The following is a 16,778-nucleotide window of genomic DNA, read 5'->3' as shown; positions in this document are numbered from 1 at the left end:
GATGAGTGAGGTGGGGTTTCTGACTTGTGGATTAGAGGCTAAGGTAAAGGGGAAAGAACTAAAATAAATGACAAAGGTGATAGATAAATTCTCAGTGAGTAGATTTTTTAACGAAACAGCCCGACTGGGTAAATTGTTGCCTTGCTGCTCTTTCATTGATCCATGTCTAATTCCATCTCTGCTTTTTTCAAACCTTTTTGAGAGAATTTCAGCAATCAAGTTTTTTGTCACGTGCATGGGGAGGAGAGACTGGATACTAAAACATAGTCCTTTCTCCTGAGTAAAACTGCAGTTTATTCTCAAATCCTCCTCCTGCTTTGTTTGAAGGAATGAGGTAGACTTTATTCATACAAGCTTGGCTGCTCTTTCTCCGTAGTAACGTGGGAGGAAACATTCTGCTATTCAGATTCTCATTTCAAATCTCTGCACAGCCTGATGGTGAAAAAGCCCAAAAGGTAACCCCCAGATGGCCGGTTAGCTCAGTTGGTTAGAGCGTGGTGCTAATAACACCAAGGTCGCGGGTTCGATCCCTGTACGGGCCACACCTTTGAGGGGGGAGGGATAGCTCAGTGGTTTGAGTATTGGCCTGCTAAACCAAGGGTTGTGAGTTCAATCCTTGAGGGGGCCATTTGGGATCTGGGGCAAAAATTGGGGATTGGTCCTGCTTTGAGCAGGGGGTTGGACTAGATGACCTCCTGAGGTCCCTTCCAACCTTGATATTCTATGATTCTATGGTGAACTTCTGAAACTTAATGGTAACATCCCTGCTATATCACAAATGCATGGTAAATATTTGAAATCTGTTTAAAGTCGTAGACTGTGGTATTGCAGACAGTTCATTTGTAAAGTACACATGCAATTCTCAGTATCAGGGTCTAAAAGACAGTATATTCTCTGGGTTGCAGACCATATAACAGGCTAGCTAATCTACTCAAGAACCATGCAAGTGAGGATCTGTATTTTGCATACAAATTCTCCTACCAGCTAGCTTTGTATCTGTCTTCTGGTGGTACCCACTGAGTGATGCTTCAGAAGATTTACAACATTCTTTATGCTCTTGGGATCTAACCTATGTTGAATCAGAAGGTACTGGGACAGGTTACTGCCTGAGTGGCATCAGTGCCTAAGCCGCATTCTTTGATATGAATTTAGGCATCCTCATATCTTTCTTTTCTTAATGATAAATGTGACTCCTAGACAAATTATCTAGACCTCTTAAATATAGCGTCTGTTCTGATGAACTGCTAAGGCACTGTAAGCCACAGATTGCAAATATGTTGCATAAAAGATTTAATTTAGTCAATAAGCGCAGCACCAATAATTTAATCAAGAATCTGCTTGTTCTCTAACAGCAGAAAGAGGTGCAGCTGATTAATTTTCACTACACTTCATAATTTTGAATACATCCATCATGTCTAATGTAAATGTTCTTTTCCACATGTAATCTTTACACACTCATGTCTTCACACATAATTAAATATATGCAGTTGTCCTCTGCCAAATTTATTCACTATTTGATTTTTCTTGAAGAGAGATGAACAAAGTTGAAGGCAAGACTCCAAGTTAGAGAAGTACCATGGTCTGCTACATCAACTTGGTAGCAGCGACTCTTAAAAGATCTCATCTCATGTCTGCCGTTTGCCTGTTCCCTTCATTCTCTTCCCACTTTCAGCAGTGGATCCTCCAGGTTCAAAGCTGTCCAATGTAGATAATTTACAGTATTTTTATAGCTGCCTATTGTAGACATGACACTTCAATACCTTGTGCCATATATTGTATTTTAAACAGCTGGAGTGTCTCTCTTTAATCCTTTAAAGAAAACTCCACTAACATTTACTGTGTTGGAGCCACAGGCTCCACTTCAACTCAGTATCAGCTTCTCCTCCTCTAATGAAACTTCCACGCCAAGTTTTAAGACATTCTCCCTACTAACGCCTCAGCATGAAAACCAGTTCTTTACTTTACTTTAACCGCTTGTTGCGCACCATCTTTAAATCAACATTGGATATGTTTTCCCCATAGTTATTATTCTTAAGTTTGAAGGACTTCTAGTTTTAAAAAAAAAAAGCAAACAAACCCGTCTGATGCTGCATTGAGGGGGAGATGGACTGGATGCCCTAAATGAACTTGTATTACATTAAGGCTTAGTTTTCCTTTATAGAAATTTCTCAGTTGATCATATTAGATTCAGTAATTGGCTTTACTAGTGTATCCTTAGACATACATTGCATAAACTGTAAGTAGCAGGATTCCTTTTTCTTGACTCTTGTAGAGAGAAGCCCTGTTCTGGAGTTGATGACTTTGAAAAATAATATCCATGTTAGCATAAATACCTCTGCTACTTCATACCTGTATTTGCTTTTTAGCAGTTGGCAGTATCCTCCAGTCCTGTAGACTTCAGCTCTTAACTTCCTCCTTTGGTATTTGTCTTTGTTTAAAACTACACTCATCTCCCATCAGAATTCCTTTCAAAACTATTATTTATAGTGGCTACAGGTCTGCTAGACATTAGATAGCTCTATAGGTCTTGGACAAAGCCCCCAGCACAAAGTGCCTTTGTAGTGCTCCTGTTGCATCACTTCTGGCTGAGTGTTGTGCAGAAGAATATTACTGCTAGTCATAGACAATGAGCAAAGACAAGGGCAACTTCCTCAGCAGATCTTGGCTTAATTCTTTCATCACACCATCACCCTTCTGTTCTAATCTTGGGTTTATATTGGAGTTGTCATACTGAATTAGTCCATTTAGTCCAGTATCTTGTCCGACAGCGGCCAGTGCCAGAAACCCCATATATAACATTATGGAATAACCTGTTGAGAGCTGAAGCATGAGGGTTTTATACTTTTTCTAAGATGTATTTTATCCTACCTAGGGTAAGTGGTTCTTTTCATTAGCTGTATAGTCCTTCAAAATCTGCCTGTGTTCTTGAGAGTATCTTGCGCCAAGGGGTTCCACAGAACTCCTTGTTCAATTTCACTAGATGGTATCTTGTTGTTCTATGATGAGGGTAAACGACCTTATATTTTACCTTCTGTACAGCTTTAGTTATTGTATAGACTTCCTATAATGTCCCCTTTCCTGATAGTCCTCATCGCTTCAGTCTCCACATAAATAATCTTTATGGCTGTAATCACTTCCATTGCTCTTCTTAGAATGCTTTCTGCTGTCATTCTTGAGCTAGTGGGCCCAGAGCTGAACACAGTGATCCAAATGAGGGTGTACCATTGACTAATATGTTCAGGAGGTGTAAGAAGTTAATTGCAGTTAACACATGATTAATTCAAAGTAAATTAAAGTTTTTTTTTTTTTTGGATGTATGCTAATTGCATACCTCTGAGATAGGGCTTGTGGGGAGGGAGACATGGCCAGTCTTAAGGATGTGGGGGGGGCACTCTAACTGGTGTATTCCTAGAGTGCTCTCACTGAGTACAAGCTGCCATGATCCTTCCCAGTTTGTGAAATCTGCAAGTATAGGCTAGAGTAGTTCACTAAACTTCCCTGTGAAATTGAGACATCAAATTCACCTAAGCATTCATTGTGTATATTCCCATACTTAACCTTGGCTTGGTGTAGTTATATGCTCAAAGCAGGCAAATTTCCATATGTATCATGATAGTAGAAAGGGGATTCAGCAGCCTCTTTACTGCCTTGGAAATGGGAGAGGTCTGCATGGACCATATACATTATCAATGGACTAGACTACTTTGAGCAAACATGCTGCTTGGGACTTAAGGTGAGATGAAGAAGGGAAGATAGCTTCTGGGCCGAGCATGGCTGCTATGGTGGGGAAAAAGAGGCAACAGTCTACATTGCTTTCAATGGAGGCACCCTGGAGAGTGTCATCTCTAGAAGAAGATAATCTGACATACTCCAGCCTTCTGCTATTAGGGAGCAGGTGCGGGGGGTGATGATTTCCCTTCTATGTCCACAGCAGCAGATCAGGCCAAAGCTTCTGTCTTCCTTCGCTATCTTCAGAGTGAGAGACAGTCTCTAACTGCCTTTGTATTTTGACAGTAGTTCATACTGGCAGATGCACTACCCAGATGTGAGGTTGAGTTACTCTATATTACACACACTACCTCCTCTTGCTGCAAATGCATGAGTTAGCAGCAGTGCATACCAGACCGGCGGAATCCTGCATCTGGAACGAACAGGTCTAGTCACCTTCATAGCAATTTGTTGGATGGAGAGAGGGAGGAAAGAGTTCAAACACCAAAGGTTGTAGGCAGGAAACTGAGTTTTATTTTAATACTACTTATGAATTAGTTTGCTAGTTCTCCATCTGGGAGCAAAGGACACTGTACTTCTCTGGACTTACAGCATAGTGGGATAGAGCATTTAGAAATTCCTCCAGTGGGCAGAGAGCTGCTCTGCATCCTCTCACCAATTGTTCCTGCAGAGAGACAATCAAGTTTACACCCATTTAGTAAATGACATGCTTATGTTGCCAAAACCCCTTTTGTATGATCTCAAACAGATGATGAAGCAGAGGATAAAGAACTTTGCCAAAAGGTCCCACTGAATCAGTGGCCAGGCCAGAAAGATAATTAGGCTCCTCCCTACTCATCTTGTGGGTGAGTATTTTAATTATGTTCCCTCTGACAGCCGAAATCTCTTATTCCACAGCTTAGTGTGCTGGAAATCTGCTGCAAGACCTAGTATCTAGCCACTTGCATTGCAGAGCCACCACTGAGTCCTTACCTCTCCATTGTAAGACAGATGTACAAACCATTCTTTCGACTGGCAATGCTGATAGAGTTCCACTGTCACGTCTGCAGCATAGGGTGGCCACTTGTGGTCAAAGGTCCCCAGTGCCATCAACAGAGGGATGAGGGTAACGTCATGAGCAGCATAGAGAATGAGCTTTCTGAGGGGTGAGAGGAGAGATACTAAAATAAACATTTTGCATTTATTTCTCTGGATATCTAGCTACCACCTGCATGCCTTTGTTAATGGTGGATTAGCTTTTAAAACTCAGATAATGGTTGCATACACAGCTGTTCCTTTACTCATGCACGCTCAATGTCTAAGTAAATTGGCTCTTTACAGGTGCAGCCAGTCACTGATAGCTAGAGAGACCATTATATCGTCCTGTACCTGGCCTTTGTAGCAGGAGATGATGGATCCATTGCTTTCATTATATTCTCATGTACTGCATAGAGAAGAGGACCAACACACATCTGGAGAACCTCTCTAGAACAGATGGAATTGGAAATTAGCCTGAACAAAAAACTGTGGTCCGAACAAAAAAAGTTGGTGAACTCTTGATCTGTCCTTTTATTTCCCTTTCCTGTTTTGTTTGCTCTGATATTTGGATACTTAACTTGGGGTCATGACTATACCCTCCACTTCCATAATGGCTTGAAGGAAGGGGGAATCCTGAAACATTGTTTTAATGCAGGGTCAAAATATGGAGAGGTTGAGAACCACAGCCCTAATAAAAGGGGAAAGCATTCCCATCACCCGAGAAGAGCTGCTGGGCATTGCAGGTGGGGGACTTTAAGGAAAAAATATCATGTCCTTGGGCAAAGTTAGCCTCCTATCTCCTTTTACGAACAATTGTGAAACGGTTACTCAGCTATGTATATCAGCTGAAAATGTTCTGCAAGTCGTGTGCTGCAGGCCTACTCTTCCCATCTGTATCAACCCCTCTCTTTGCAGCCCAGCTGTGCGTTACAGGTGATGCACCACCGGGATAATCCTCTGCCTGGTGGAAATCAGATTCCACATGTCTGGAATGACATCCTGCAAAAGGGATTCTTTGCTCATCCAGCCCCAGCCTCCCATACTGGAACCTTCCCCGCTTCCCCACTCAACCTAGTGAAGTGTAGAACTTTTCCTTCAGGCTGGGGTCTGGAGATATGAGACATCACCTTGAATTGTGTTCCAGAATGTAAATCATTGAGTCGATAGATCGACGCTCAATCGTTTTCAGGAAGTTCTTCAGCACGAGGCAGCTGGGCAAGTCATGTACCTGAAAGAACACGTGGGGTGTAACAACCAGTGTGCAGGTACCGAGGACACATACACACTCACACCTAAACAGGTGTTCATGGGCTAAGTTTCACACTATGCACACTTCACAGGTCTGCACTTGCTGTCGGAAACTAAATTGTGATGGGTGTTGCAGTTTTGGGGGAATTTAACTTAATTTAATTTAAGGAGCTGGCCCTTATACCAACTGCAAGGTTTATATATATTTCTCCTTAAGCTTTCACTCACACAAAAACCACTAAAGGTGCTCTTGGCACTTATGATGGACGCACAGAGCTATTCAGCTGACAGCCAGACCAGGTGAATCCTATTAGTTCCAATGTGAATAGGGCTATAAAAAGGAGTTTGAGCCTCTCTGAGACAGGGAACTTTGAGCAAAGACAGAATCCTGCAAGAAAAAGCCCTGGAACCAGCCAAACTCAAGAGGAAGGATAGGTCAAGGTCTATGTAAGTTAACAAAGGCAAACTTCAGGAAGGCAGTAAATTTGGATCATATGTACCGTGGTAGGAGCCGGGTGGAAATGCTGCCTGCCTGTAGGCTCAGTTCTTTGCATGCTGATTAGAGCTAGGTAAATAATAGTAGGAAAATTTTTTGCAAATATATAGGCCAATATTTGAATTATTTACTAAGCTTTGTAAGCTGAGTAAAGGAAGAAAAATATTTCTTTAACTTATTTCAGGGGTGGGGGAGAACTTCCATTTAAATAAATTTGTCTATTTTACAACCACATGCCCGCCAACTCTTGTTGGTTAGAGGAGAGGTTGCTCTGAACCTTGCTTCATATTAAGACAATCTTCCTCAGGCTGCTACTTTCCAAGAGCTGCATCCAGCCAACTGGGCTGCACAGGTAGATGCCTGTGGAACGCCATTGACTTTACGGGGCTCTGCATATCCACAAGGGTCTACCTGTGTGGATCAGCTTGCAGGATAGGGGCCTGACATTGCTTCAATTATGTCCAACCTCACCTGCTCAGCGAAGATGTTGTCGAGTAGAAGAAAAAAATCCACAGGCTTCTCACTGTCGATCCCCATCTCCTCTCGAATCATCTTCAAATCATCAGAGATGCCCGGCTGCAACAAGACACTTTCCATTTTACCCCTGTCAAGAAAAATGAGGCTTTTTAGATCCTCAGGCATGCTGGCAAGAGCAACAAGATAGCCACAAGAGAACCTCCCTGCTCGTTGGGTAAGGCTGTCTTCCAGGAGTGCATGGGGGAAGAGAATAGAAACCGCTTAGTGCTGGATGGTGTCCCAGCGTTTGGAATGCTGATACTAGAAGAGACAGATTCTCAGTGTCTGAGCTGATGCTGAGATTTTAGATTTGTCAGTAGGACTCTAACCTGGGGAGGAGATGTTCATTCCAAGGAGGAAATCTAAATGAGACACAAGCATTTCAAAAGAAAAGGACACGCTCAGCAATGATTACATATCAATTAGTAGGCGGTGTCACTGGAACTCAGCCCACCTGTACCTCCAGGGAGCACTACTTTGCCAAGCTTGCCTCACAAGGAACGAGCAGTGAAAAACCTCTGGACTGACTTCTACATTTGTTGTATTTATTATAGGGGCAATGCAGAGTGATGCCTTTAGTTAACTTGGCCTCTAGCCCCTCTTTTCAATTCTTTTTAAACTGTGCCAGACTTCACCCATTTGGGCAGTGAATGTCCATGCTGGATCTTTGCTTCAGTCTGAATGGGGGGGCGTGGCGCAGCATGTGTCAGCAAAAACTCTTCAGCCTTTTCCCAGAACTAAATTGGGGGAAAACAGCTTTATCAATGTTAAAGAAAAAAGTCTGACCATTTCTTTCAACAGCTCTAGCACCTCACAAATCCATCCCTATTTGGCAATCCTCCCAAAAATTTTACACAGCTGCAGTTGTTCAGTGCTTGCTCCTTAGTGGTGTGAATGTTCCAGCTGCGGTGTGCACGTTCTCAGGCCTCACTGAGCTGCCTGCAGTAGTCAGCCTCCTTGCCTGTCCACTCCTAACCCCATCAAAATACACCCTACCTTGCAAAGCCAAGCACTCAGTTTTCATACGCCAGAATTAAGGTTGCCTCTTTGTGTGTGAGAATTCTGATACGCTCATGTCTACAGCCTAGTAGAGTGTCAAATAATCCAAGACAAGCCCAGTACATATGTGCAAAGGGGACAGAGTTAGATAGCACTGGCAACCTTAAATCTGGCATTTATTAACTTGAGTGCCTGACTTTGCAACCTTAATGTTCTTTTCATGTAGATTTTTATAAGAAATATTTTAAATTCTCAGATAAAAACTTTGGATTTAAGGCTGAGCACCTGTTTAACAATCAGTTAAGGGTATAAATATTACACGGATGTTGTAATGATCCCAAAACAAAACACTACACACGCCCTGGACATTCAGAGTTAAGGTTAAATTTAAAATAAATCCAAACACCTTAAAGAATGGAACTGTAGAGTTAAGGCTCCCAAGCAACCTTAACTCTGCCGTGTAGTGATGCCATGTTATAACCATACAATTATGATTTGTGCACAAGTGTCCGCAGTGATTAGATTAAACTGATCTTTCAAGAGCCATTAAATATTTTTTCCCACAGTGTCACTAATACTTTATGCAACTGCACAGAGACAAGGAGTACAGCCATTGCAATAGGAAGAATTCAGTGAATGAGGAAAACATGGTGCTTTCAGTTATTAGCTGTGATGTGCCATGATGGGGACCTCATAAGGAGAGATGTGACTGGGGATTACCTGCTCAAATGCTTCAGGCGCCGGCAGTTCTGGTAATTGGGGTAGAGGATTTCAGTGCTTGCTTCATCAGTGACAATAGTGATGGGTCCTGTGGAATGGACAAGAGGAGGCTTCTGTTATCTCTAGCATAACTGGGTTTGCCTTATACTAGATCTGCTTTCACCAGTACAGGAATACAGAATTGGGCCTTTGTGCAAGACCATCTCCTATAAAAGTAAATTTCCTTGTGCAAGGTCTCACCTTTGTCCTCATGTCCTTCCAAGGCTCTGCCAGATTCTATTTTTGTTAATCAATATTTACATTGTGGTACCACCTAGAGGCCGTTCAGTTTGGAGCCTCATTGTGCACAGCTGTGGGCATACAGATCATAAATGGCAATCTCTGCCTTAAAGAGTTTATTGCTGTAGGAATCTTAACTGAGCCAGGGTGTGCGCGCGAGTGTCTGTGTGTGGTATTTCCTACTGCTGAGTTTAGTATTACTGTGTACCACAAAATATATTCCGCCCTGTTACCCATTAAGAGAGTTATGAGCTGGTAGGTAATTTTACTGCTGCCAGGACATTCAAGCCTAGGGACCAACAGCAAATGAGATGCTCTCAAGACAGTCATATCTCTAGGGCCTGCTCCCTGTGACATTAGTCTCACATTGGTGAGCTTCAGGATGCAGGTGAAGGTGTTTCTGGATGGTCAAACTTTTAGCAGAGCTCAGGACTCTTACAAGCAGAATGCTCCAGGTTCTCTAGAGAAACATTTCGGACTTGACAATGTAATGTGGCCTACTCTTCATTTCTCATTGCCTGTTTCTGACACTGGTAAATGCTGCCCTACTCAGTCAAGCTGAGCTTGCAGCACCAGTGGGAAGGGATCAAGGATGGGCATCAACATGAAGCCAAGGAAGAGACAGACCAGAAGGCAAACTGACAACTCATGCACTAGGCAGGAGATCCTAGATGGGAGGAAGAGCAACAGAAGGGTGGTGGGGAGACAGCAACTTGGGGACCAGAGCAGTTGGGATGTGTGAGAGGAGAGTGTATCTAGGCTAGATAGAGGGTGGGAAAAAAAGTCAGAAATGACCCCTCCACACACACACCATACCTTCTTTATGCTGTTGGAATAGCCCAGCCAGCAGACACCGCGTGGACTCCAAATTGCGAACAATATTAGTGGAACGGATGCTGAAAGAGAGAAGGCAGCTTGTGAACTGTAAACAAGGCCACATCCAAGAACAACCTGTTGGACATGGGACCTTGATCTCCTCATAAATCAGCAGCTCCAGATCCCCACTGTCAATATTAGCATCACCTGAAATGGCAACTCGGACACTGGAAGGCACTAGTGCAGTGGTTCTCAAACTTTTGTACTGGTGACCCCTATCACACAGCAAGCCTCACAGTGCAAACTCCCCCCCCCCCCTTAGAAATTAAAAACACTTTTTAAAAAAAATATTTAACACTATTATGAATGCTGGAGGTGAAGCAAGGTTTGGGGGTAGAGGCTGACAGCTCGTGACCCCCACATGTAATAACCTCATGACCCCTGCCTTCCCCCCACCCCCCCGCCCCGGTTTGAGCACCCCTGCACTAGTGACTCCTGGTACAAAGTTGTACTGGCCATGTGGGAGGGGTCAGAGGCCTGCAGTGAGAAACACTGCGGGAGGAGGATGTCAGTCAGGGAGCTTTCATCCAAGAAGTAAAAGTGAGGGCTGTGGGGGGACTCATGCAGGAATTTTCAGAAACTCACAAGACCTCAGAAGGTTTGAACACTGGAGATAGAAAGTTGATCTTCTCCACATAGCTTCTCCTCAGCCTTTCCCCCAGTTCAAACATCTGCTGCATCCCCACTGTTGTCAGCTGCCCAGCAATGACACCACCCTGGGGAGAGAAACAGCAGTCACATTCAGTGCCTGGAAAGATTAAAGTCTCGAAGAGGAACCTGATCAAGGGGAAAGAGTCTCTCACCTTCAGTGTGGTCTTTTTGTATTGATCTTCATAAGGGGAGTGGGGTTTTGGCCCACCAGAGAGGTCAGTTACTGTGTAATCAAACTGGGTTTGAGCAGGGACTTCTAACAGAGTTGGATGCCACTCCACCTGATGCAAAAACATGAGAGAAATGCTTCAGTAGAAAATAATAATCTTCCAATCGCATCAGAACTACTCTGGGCTACACCAAAGCATGGGGGAACACACTGCGCTGCCTCTGCAATAATGAGACAGGATCAGGTAATACATAGTACATGACGCTATCATCTCCTGTTATATAGCACAGCATCTTGGAATGTATGGTGCTAGAACATCTGAGACCCTCCATTATTGAGACATGCAACATGACCTCTCTATTGCTCCTGAGAACCTCCAGCACTGAGACAGCCATACCCCTCTAGCAGCTGACGAAATAACAGGCGACACACCTGCTACTAACAGCAAACTGAATTTCTCCTTGAGCTAAATGGTAGAGCTAGTATTCTCAGATTCAAGAGCTCCCAATCGGAGTCCACGAAAAGTTGGGTCAATCACAGTGATGCCCAGGTAAGTGGGGTAGTGTAGTGCCTGTTTACTGGAGCAGCCTGCATAGCAAGTGCTCATTGCCTTGGCACAGCTCTCTGTGTCTGAGCATTGGGAGTCGAGCACTTGGTTAAAGTGGCAAGTAGAAATGGTTTTGCCACTTCAGTGGCAGGGAGCGTGAGAGGGATGATCTCTACTGCTGCTGCTGTACTGGCAAGATCTAGCCATTTTTTACTCCAAGCCCTAAATTTGTGCCACCTACAACAGAAAACTGAAGCCAGTACCCATTGTACCTGTACAAAGAAGGCGTGGACCCGGATGGATCTTGGTTCAAAAGGGCAGCAAAAAATTGGATCTAGCTGGTATTTGGCAAACACTGTAATTAAAAGTGGCTTTGTGCACTTAAACAGATACGTATCTTCTACAGTAACAACGTGTAGTTACATACGTTTGGAGAAAATGTGACACTAGTTGGATCTCTGCACATGACGCTATTTAAGTTAGAAGTGTGACAGACATCTTTCTGAGCGTGTCAGATGCCAAACACTATTTTATATCAGATACTGAGTGTGGCTAAGGGATAGGACATCAACAGCTTGTCAGTACACAAAAGTGAATTTATAGTATTTCCATGTAGTTAAACTAGTGATCGTAATTATGTGTACTTCTACAGTAACAGAGGATCCAGTTCTGCCTCAGCTATGCACCCACACCAACTTCAATAGAACATGTTCGGGCACTCAATATTAACTACGTTTTAAATTAATACATCAGAACCATGCTAAACTGCAACTTCCTAATTCCTATGTTTAAATAAATGGTGTGAACCCTCTTCTCAGCAAAGATTTAACAGCAGACTCCTGTAGTGAGGTTTCATATTGCCAAGACTTCATTACTTTTTCACATTATTAGAGAGTATGTTTACTACTACGCCATATTGTATAAATAATTAAAATTAAACGACAGCTATCACAATAAATGAATAGAGAACACTGTAATGAAATAGCTTTGTTATTCTGTTCACTTACTAATTAAAAAAAATTAGCACTTGGTAATGGGACTCCCTGTTGTCACGCCAAATGAGCAAGGCTTTATAGTATTGTTAATTGCATCTAACTTTAATTAATTACTATTTTATCCAATATTGCTATTTTTTCCAAAATGGTATCCTAACAATTCTGACTCCCTTTATCCTGTTTGGATTTCTGTACAAGTCAATTTGAATCAGAGATCTATCTCATCCCTGTTTTAAAGACAGCCATTACACCACCCCGGCTAACATATCTACCAAAGCCACAAATTTGATAGCAATCTAGGTCACAGTTGGAAACACATTTGAAACCAAACACTCATAAGCATAGTTGCACTGAACACACTAACATCAAATATGATCGGACCAACACTAGACAAGATGCTCCCTCTTCTTCCACCACACCAGCTCCATTTATTATCTACACAGATAGTAAAAACCTAAGATTTAGGGGCGAAAATGAACATGTTCTGATAGGATTCAGATACCACATCCAGGATTTGGAAGATTCACCAAGTCTGAATCCCTGCACATACAAATGTCTCTGAAGCAGGGCACTGACTATGTTTGGGATTAGATTAGATTAGGTCCATTAGATTCTTAGGTCCAAAGCCCTTGCCTAGGAATTGCAGGTGTTCTCAGCACGATGACCAAAGGGCAAGCTAACCTTGCAAAAAGACACGTGTTACCCTTCAAAGGCACTTTGGTCTTTTGGGGTGTTTAGGCTTTAGAAACAATTTATGAGATGCCCAAAACAAAACAAAACAAAAAAACCCCAGAGTCCAGGCCAGAAGCCCCACCACCAGGCGGCACCATTTCCCAGTGTTGGATGCCAGAACCACCAGGCTCCCCAAGACAAAGGGCTGCCATGTCTTCACTTTGTCAAACCCATCCTGTTCACCGAGGATCTCCTCTCCTCCTGCTAAACCACACTGCCACTTCCCTGAAGGATAACTGCTCTTCTCCTCATAAATAAGTGTAAAACACACAGCAGGTAGGGAGGTAGGGGAGAATGGTGTACAGATAAGCATTTTGTTTTTAACACTAATTGTCATTATACAGAGTAATTGATTTTGAGTTGAGAGAAGAAAACTAAAAATTAAGTGGATCCAGTAGTGGATTTCCGTCCTCTCCTCCCAAGCTTTATTGCACCAGAATGCACTGGGAACCAGACTTTTCTAGTGCAAGGGCACTGAATAGAAGTGTTGTTTGTAAGGAGCCAACATGGCCTAATAGACTGGGGCTTAGGAGACCTGATTTCTAGTCCTAACTCTGCTGCAGGGAGGAGACCTTAGGTAAGTCATGTCCCCTTGTGCCTCAGTTTCCCCCATCTGTTAAATGAGGATAATGAGACTTCCTTTGTAAAACGCTTTAAAATCTAGTAATAAAAGAGAAGCGTTATTATTGAATGGTAAAATGTGGGAACCAAAATACAGTTGAGTCCAGAAGAATCCAAATGCTAGATCTGAAATTTTGCTACTCTAGTTGATCTGTCAGGGTCCAAATTTTACTATTGTAGTGTCGTCAGCTATACTTGTTTATAAATATGGTACAGAAACTGGGAGTTCACTCAGAGCTCAGTCTGGACTGTGAATCAGCTGTACCAGGAAGAGTCAGAATTCACACTTTAGCACAGTAGTACTTGTCTACTTACCAGTAGACACTACAGTTTAGGAACAAAAATTACATAGATTTTACTTGAAGTCAAATTTTAAAAAACAACAAAACACTTCATGGTTGTGCTCTACTGCTCTCTAGTGCAGTGCTACTCAAAGTGGTGGTCCGTGGACCGGTGCCGGTCCGCGAGCCATTGGTTGCCGGTCTGCGCGCACATTGGAAAAAAAATTTGCCAGTCACCGCCACATCAGATAGCTTGAGAAGCACTGCTCTAGTGCACACCCTGTCACTGCAGATACTCTCCTCTCTCCCCAAGATACAGGGACAGCAGCTTCCTCTGCTCCTCAGATCAGCCACACCGCCCTTACCTCCGGAGTTTCGAGTAGCCCCCGCTCACCTGCTCTGGTTTCGGGATAGGTCTTAAAGGAGTGCGAGCTCCATGCCGAAATATGACCTGGACCAACTTCAGCTCCAGCTGAGGGCGATCGCTGCTGTATTGAGTTTTGTCCCTTCTCAGCTCAGCCAGGGCTACCCTCTTCTGGTGCACACAGAAAGCCAGGGTGCCCACGACACCCACTCGAGCCCAGATACCCATGCCGTGGGGCTGTCCTCCCTAACGGACGCTGCGTGTGCATTAGTTTATGTAATGGCAGCCCTGGGAAAGGCTGGCGGCGCAAGGAGGCCGCACCTCAGCCCACGAATTCAGCCGCCGCCCGCAGGCGGCTCGGGGGTGGCCAGGCAGCAGGTGTGAAAAATCAGGGCACGTTTCGGGGGTGGCGGTGGTGACAGCGGCGTTTATAAGGCAAAGTCCCTAATATGGGAACATCTGGTGGTCACCCCAGCTGGGGGGCAAGGGGGAGGTTGTTGACCCCCCCCCCCTTTCCTTTAGCACAGCCCGTGAGCGAGGTGCCCGGGCTAAGCCCAGCTCCGCCCGGGGCGAGCAGGGGAGCGAGGCCAAGCGTCACGTCGCAGCCACGGCCTCCTCTCCTTGCCGCAGCCCCGCTCCTGGCGCGCTGGGGGGGCGGGAGGGGACGGAGCGGACCCGTCCCCGCTACAAACTCCGGAGCCTCCCAGCCGGAGCCGAGGCCAGTTCGATCACCCCAGACAGTGAGAAGAGCGGAGCTACGCAGAGGATTATGGGAAATGTAGTTTTCCCACCAGCGGGTTCCCTTGCTGGGAGCCCGCGGAGAGACTACAACGCCCAGGAGGCAGCGCGGCGAGGGGCCCCCTCCTCTTTCCTGGTGGCGTTCGCTGCGCGCTCACCTGTGAACTGGGAGGGCGACGGGACGAGCGCTGTGGAGATAGCGCATGCGCAGAAGAGGGACTCTCGATTGGGGGGTCTCGCGCTGTGGCTGGGCCGCGTGCTGCGCTCGCGGCTCCCTGAAGTTCCCGCAGGGCTGGGCGCGAGCTGAGGCGAGGCGTGTGCATTGGCGGGTGCCCTGGCCTTGGGGCTGGGCCACGCCCCCGCAGCTGATAGCATCTCTCCCTCCCTTTTCTTGTGTGCAGTCCACAGTGAGCGGCTCCCCTTGCCCGCTGCAGAGACCATTCTTCCTTGCTCCTCAGAGACTGCAGAGGGCAGGGCCACCCACCCTCTGCAACCCTCTTCTCCAACACCCCCAAGCTGGTCCCCTCCATAGTCTCCCATGCACCACAAGATGTTCAGGAAGTCCCCCCGCCCCGACACCCCAAGATGTTCAAGAAGCCAAACACTCCCCACAAAAAATAGGCTTACAAGAAGTGGAAGATTGGACAAACGACCAGGGATGAGTATATAAATATTGGTCAGGCATGTAGGAATGGAATCAGGAAGGCTAAATCACACCTGGAGTTGCAGCTAGCGAGGGATGTTAAGAGTAACAAGAAGGGTTTCTTCAGGTATGTTAGCAACGAGAAGAAAGTCAAGGAAAGTGTGGGCCCCTTATTGAATGAGGGAGGCAATCTAGTGACAGAGGATGTGGAAAAAGCTAATGTACTCAATGCTTTTTTTGCCTCTGTCTTCACGAACAAGGTCAGCTCCCAGACTACTGCACTGGGCAGCACAGCATGGGGGGGAGATGGCCAGCCCTCTGTGAAGGAAGAAGTGGTTCGGGACTATTTAGAAAAACTAGACGTGCACAAGTCCATGGGGCCGGATGTTTTGCGTCCGAGAGTGCTAAAGGAGTTGGCGGATGTGATTGCAGAGCCATTGGCCATTATCTTTGAAAACTCATGGCGATCGGGGGAAGTCCCAGAAGACTGGAAAAAGGCTAATGTAGTGCCAATCTTTAAAAAAGGGAAGAAGGAGGATCCTGGGAACTACAGGCCAGTCAGCCTCACCTCAGTCCCCGGAAAAATCATGGAGCAGGTCCTCAAGGAATCAATTGTGAAGCACTTAGAGGAGAGGAAAGTGATCAGGAACAGTCAGCGTGGATTCACCAAGGGACAGTCATGCCTGACTAATTTAATTGCCTTCTATGATGAGGTAACTGGTTCTGTGGATGAAGGGAAAGCGGTGGACGTGTTATTCCTCGACTTCAGCAAAGCTTTTGACATGGTCTCCCACAGTATTCTTGTCAGCAAGTTAAAGAAGAATGGGCTGGATGGATACACTACAAGGTGGGTAGAAAGTTGGCTAGATTATCAAGCTCAATGGGCAGTGATCAATGGCTCCATGTCTAGTTGGCAGCCGATATCTAGCGGAGTGCCCCAAGGGTCAGTCCTGGGGCCAGTTTTGTTCAATATCTTCATAAATGATCTGGAGGATGGTGTGGATTGCACCCTCAGCAAGTTTGCGGATGACACTAAACTGGGAGGAGTGGTAGATACGCTGGAGGGTAGGAATAGGATACACAGGGACCTAGACAAATTGGAGGATTGGGCCAAAAGAAATCTGATGAGGTTCAACAAGGACAAGTGCAGAGTCCTG

The 16,778-nt window shown here is 45.1% G+C and overlaps 1 protein-coding gene and 1 non-coding gene across 3 annotated transcripts; one reads left to right on the top strand and one right to left on the bottom strand.

Annotated features, from left to right (window-relative positions):
* The first annotated feature begins 468 nt into the window (after positions 1-468).
* Positions 469-542, top strand: TRNAI-AAU (transfer RNA isoleucine (anticodon AAU)). Its single transcript has one exon. It is a non-coding gene; the product is annotated as a tRNA-Ile (tRNA).
* A 3,677-nt stretch (positions 543-4,219) lies between these two features.
* Positions 4,220-15,316, bottom strand: ACP6 (acid phosphatase 6, lysophosphatidic). Of its 2 annotated transcripts, none has more exons than XM_048869151.2 (10): positions 15,137-15,316; positions 10,684-10,812; positions 10,466-10,596; positions 9,821-9,900; positions 8,726-8,813; positions 6,962-7,094; positions 5,874-5,974; positions 5,098-5,193; positions 4,702-4,867; positions 4,220-4,393 (listed from the first exon to the last, which is right to left on the bottom strand). In XM_048869151.2, exons 1-10 carry the CDS (start codon positions 15,299-15,301, stop codon positions 4,271-4,273), a joined length of 1,212 nt encoding a protein of 403 aa, XP_048725108.2. In that variant the 5' UTR covers positions 15,302-15,316; the 3' UTR covers positions 4,220-4,270. The 2 variants fall into 2 exon arrangements, with proteins under 2 accessions (XP_048725108.2, XP_048725100.1); XM_048869143.2 differs by lacking the exon at positions 15,137-15,316 and adding an exon at positions 14,271-14,993.
* Positions 15,317-16,778: the final 1,462 nt, after the last annotated feature.

This window comes from Caretta caretta, chromosome 1 (genome assembly GCF_965140235.1).
Source record: "Caretta caretta isolate rCarCar2 chromosome 1, rCarCar1.hap1, whole genome shotgun sequence".
Taxonomy (NCBI): Eukaryota; Metazoa; Chordata; order Testudines; family Cheloniidae; genus Caretta; species Caretta caretta.
The sequence above is the reverse complement of the archived record's forward strand: the minus strand, read 5'-3'. Positions and strand labels throughout refer to the sequence as shown.

What these genes read in the sequence shown, in the direction of transcription:
- ACP6 (XM_048869143.2), bottom strand. Translation starts at nt 14,468, where the DNA reads ATGGGTATCTGGGCTCGAGTGGGTGTCGTGGGCACCCTGGCTTTCTGT. An exon ending in CTATCCCGAAACCAGAGCAG is followed by an intron (nt 10,813 to 14,270) that starts GTGAGCGGGGGC and finishes TTTTTGCATCAG; the next exon opens with GTGGAGTGGCATCCAACTCT. An exon ending in TCTCCTGCTACAAAGGCCAG is followed by an intron (nt 4,868 to 5,097) that starts GTACAGGACGAT and finishes CTCACCCCTCAG; the next exon opens with AAAGCTCATTCTCTATGCTG.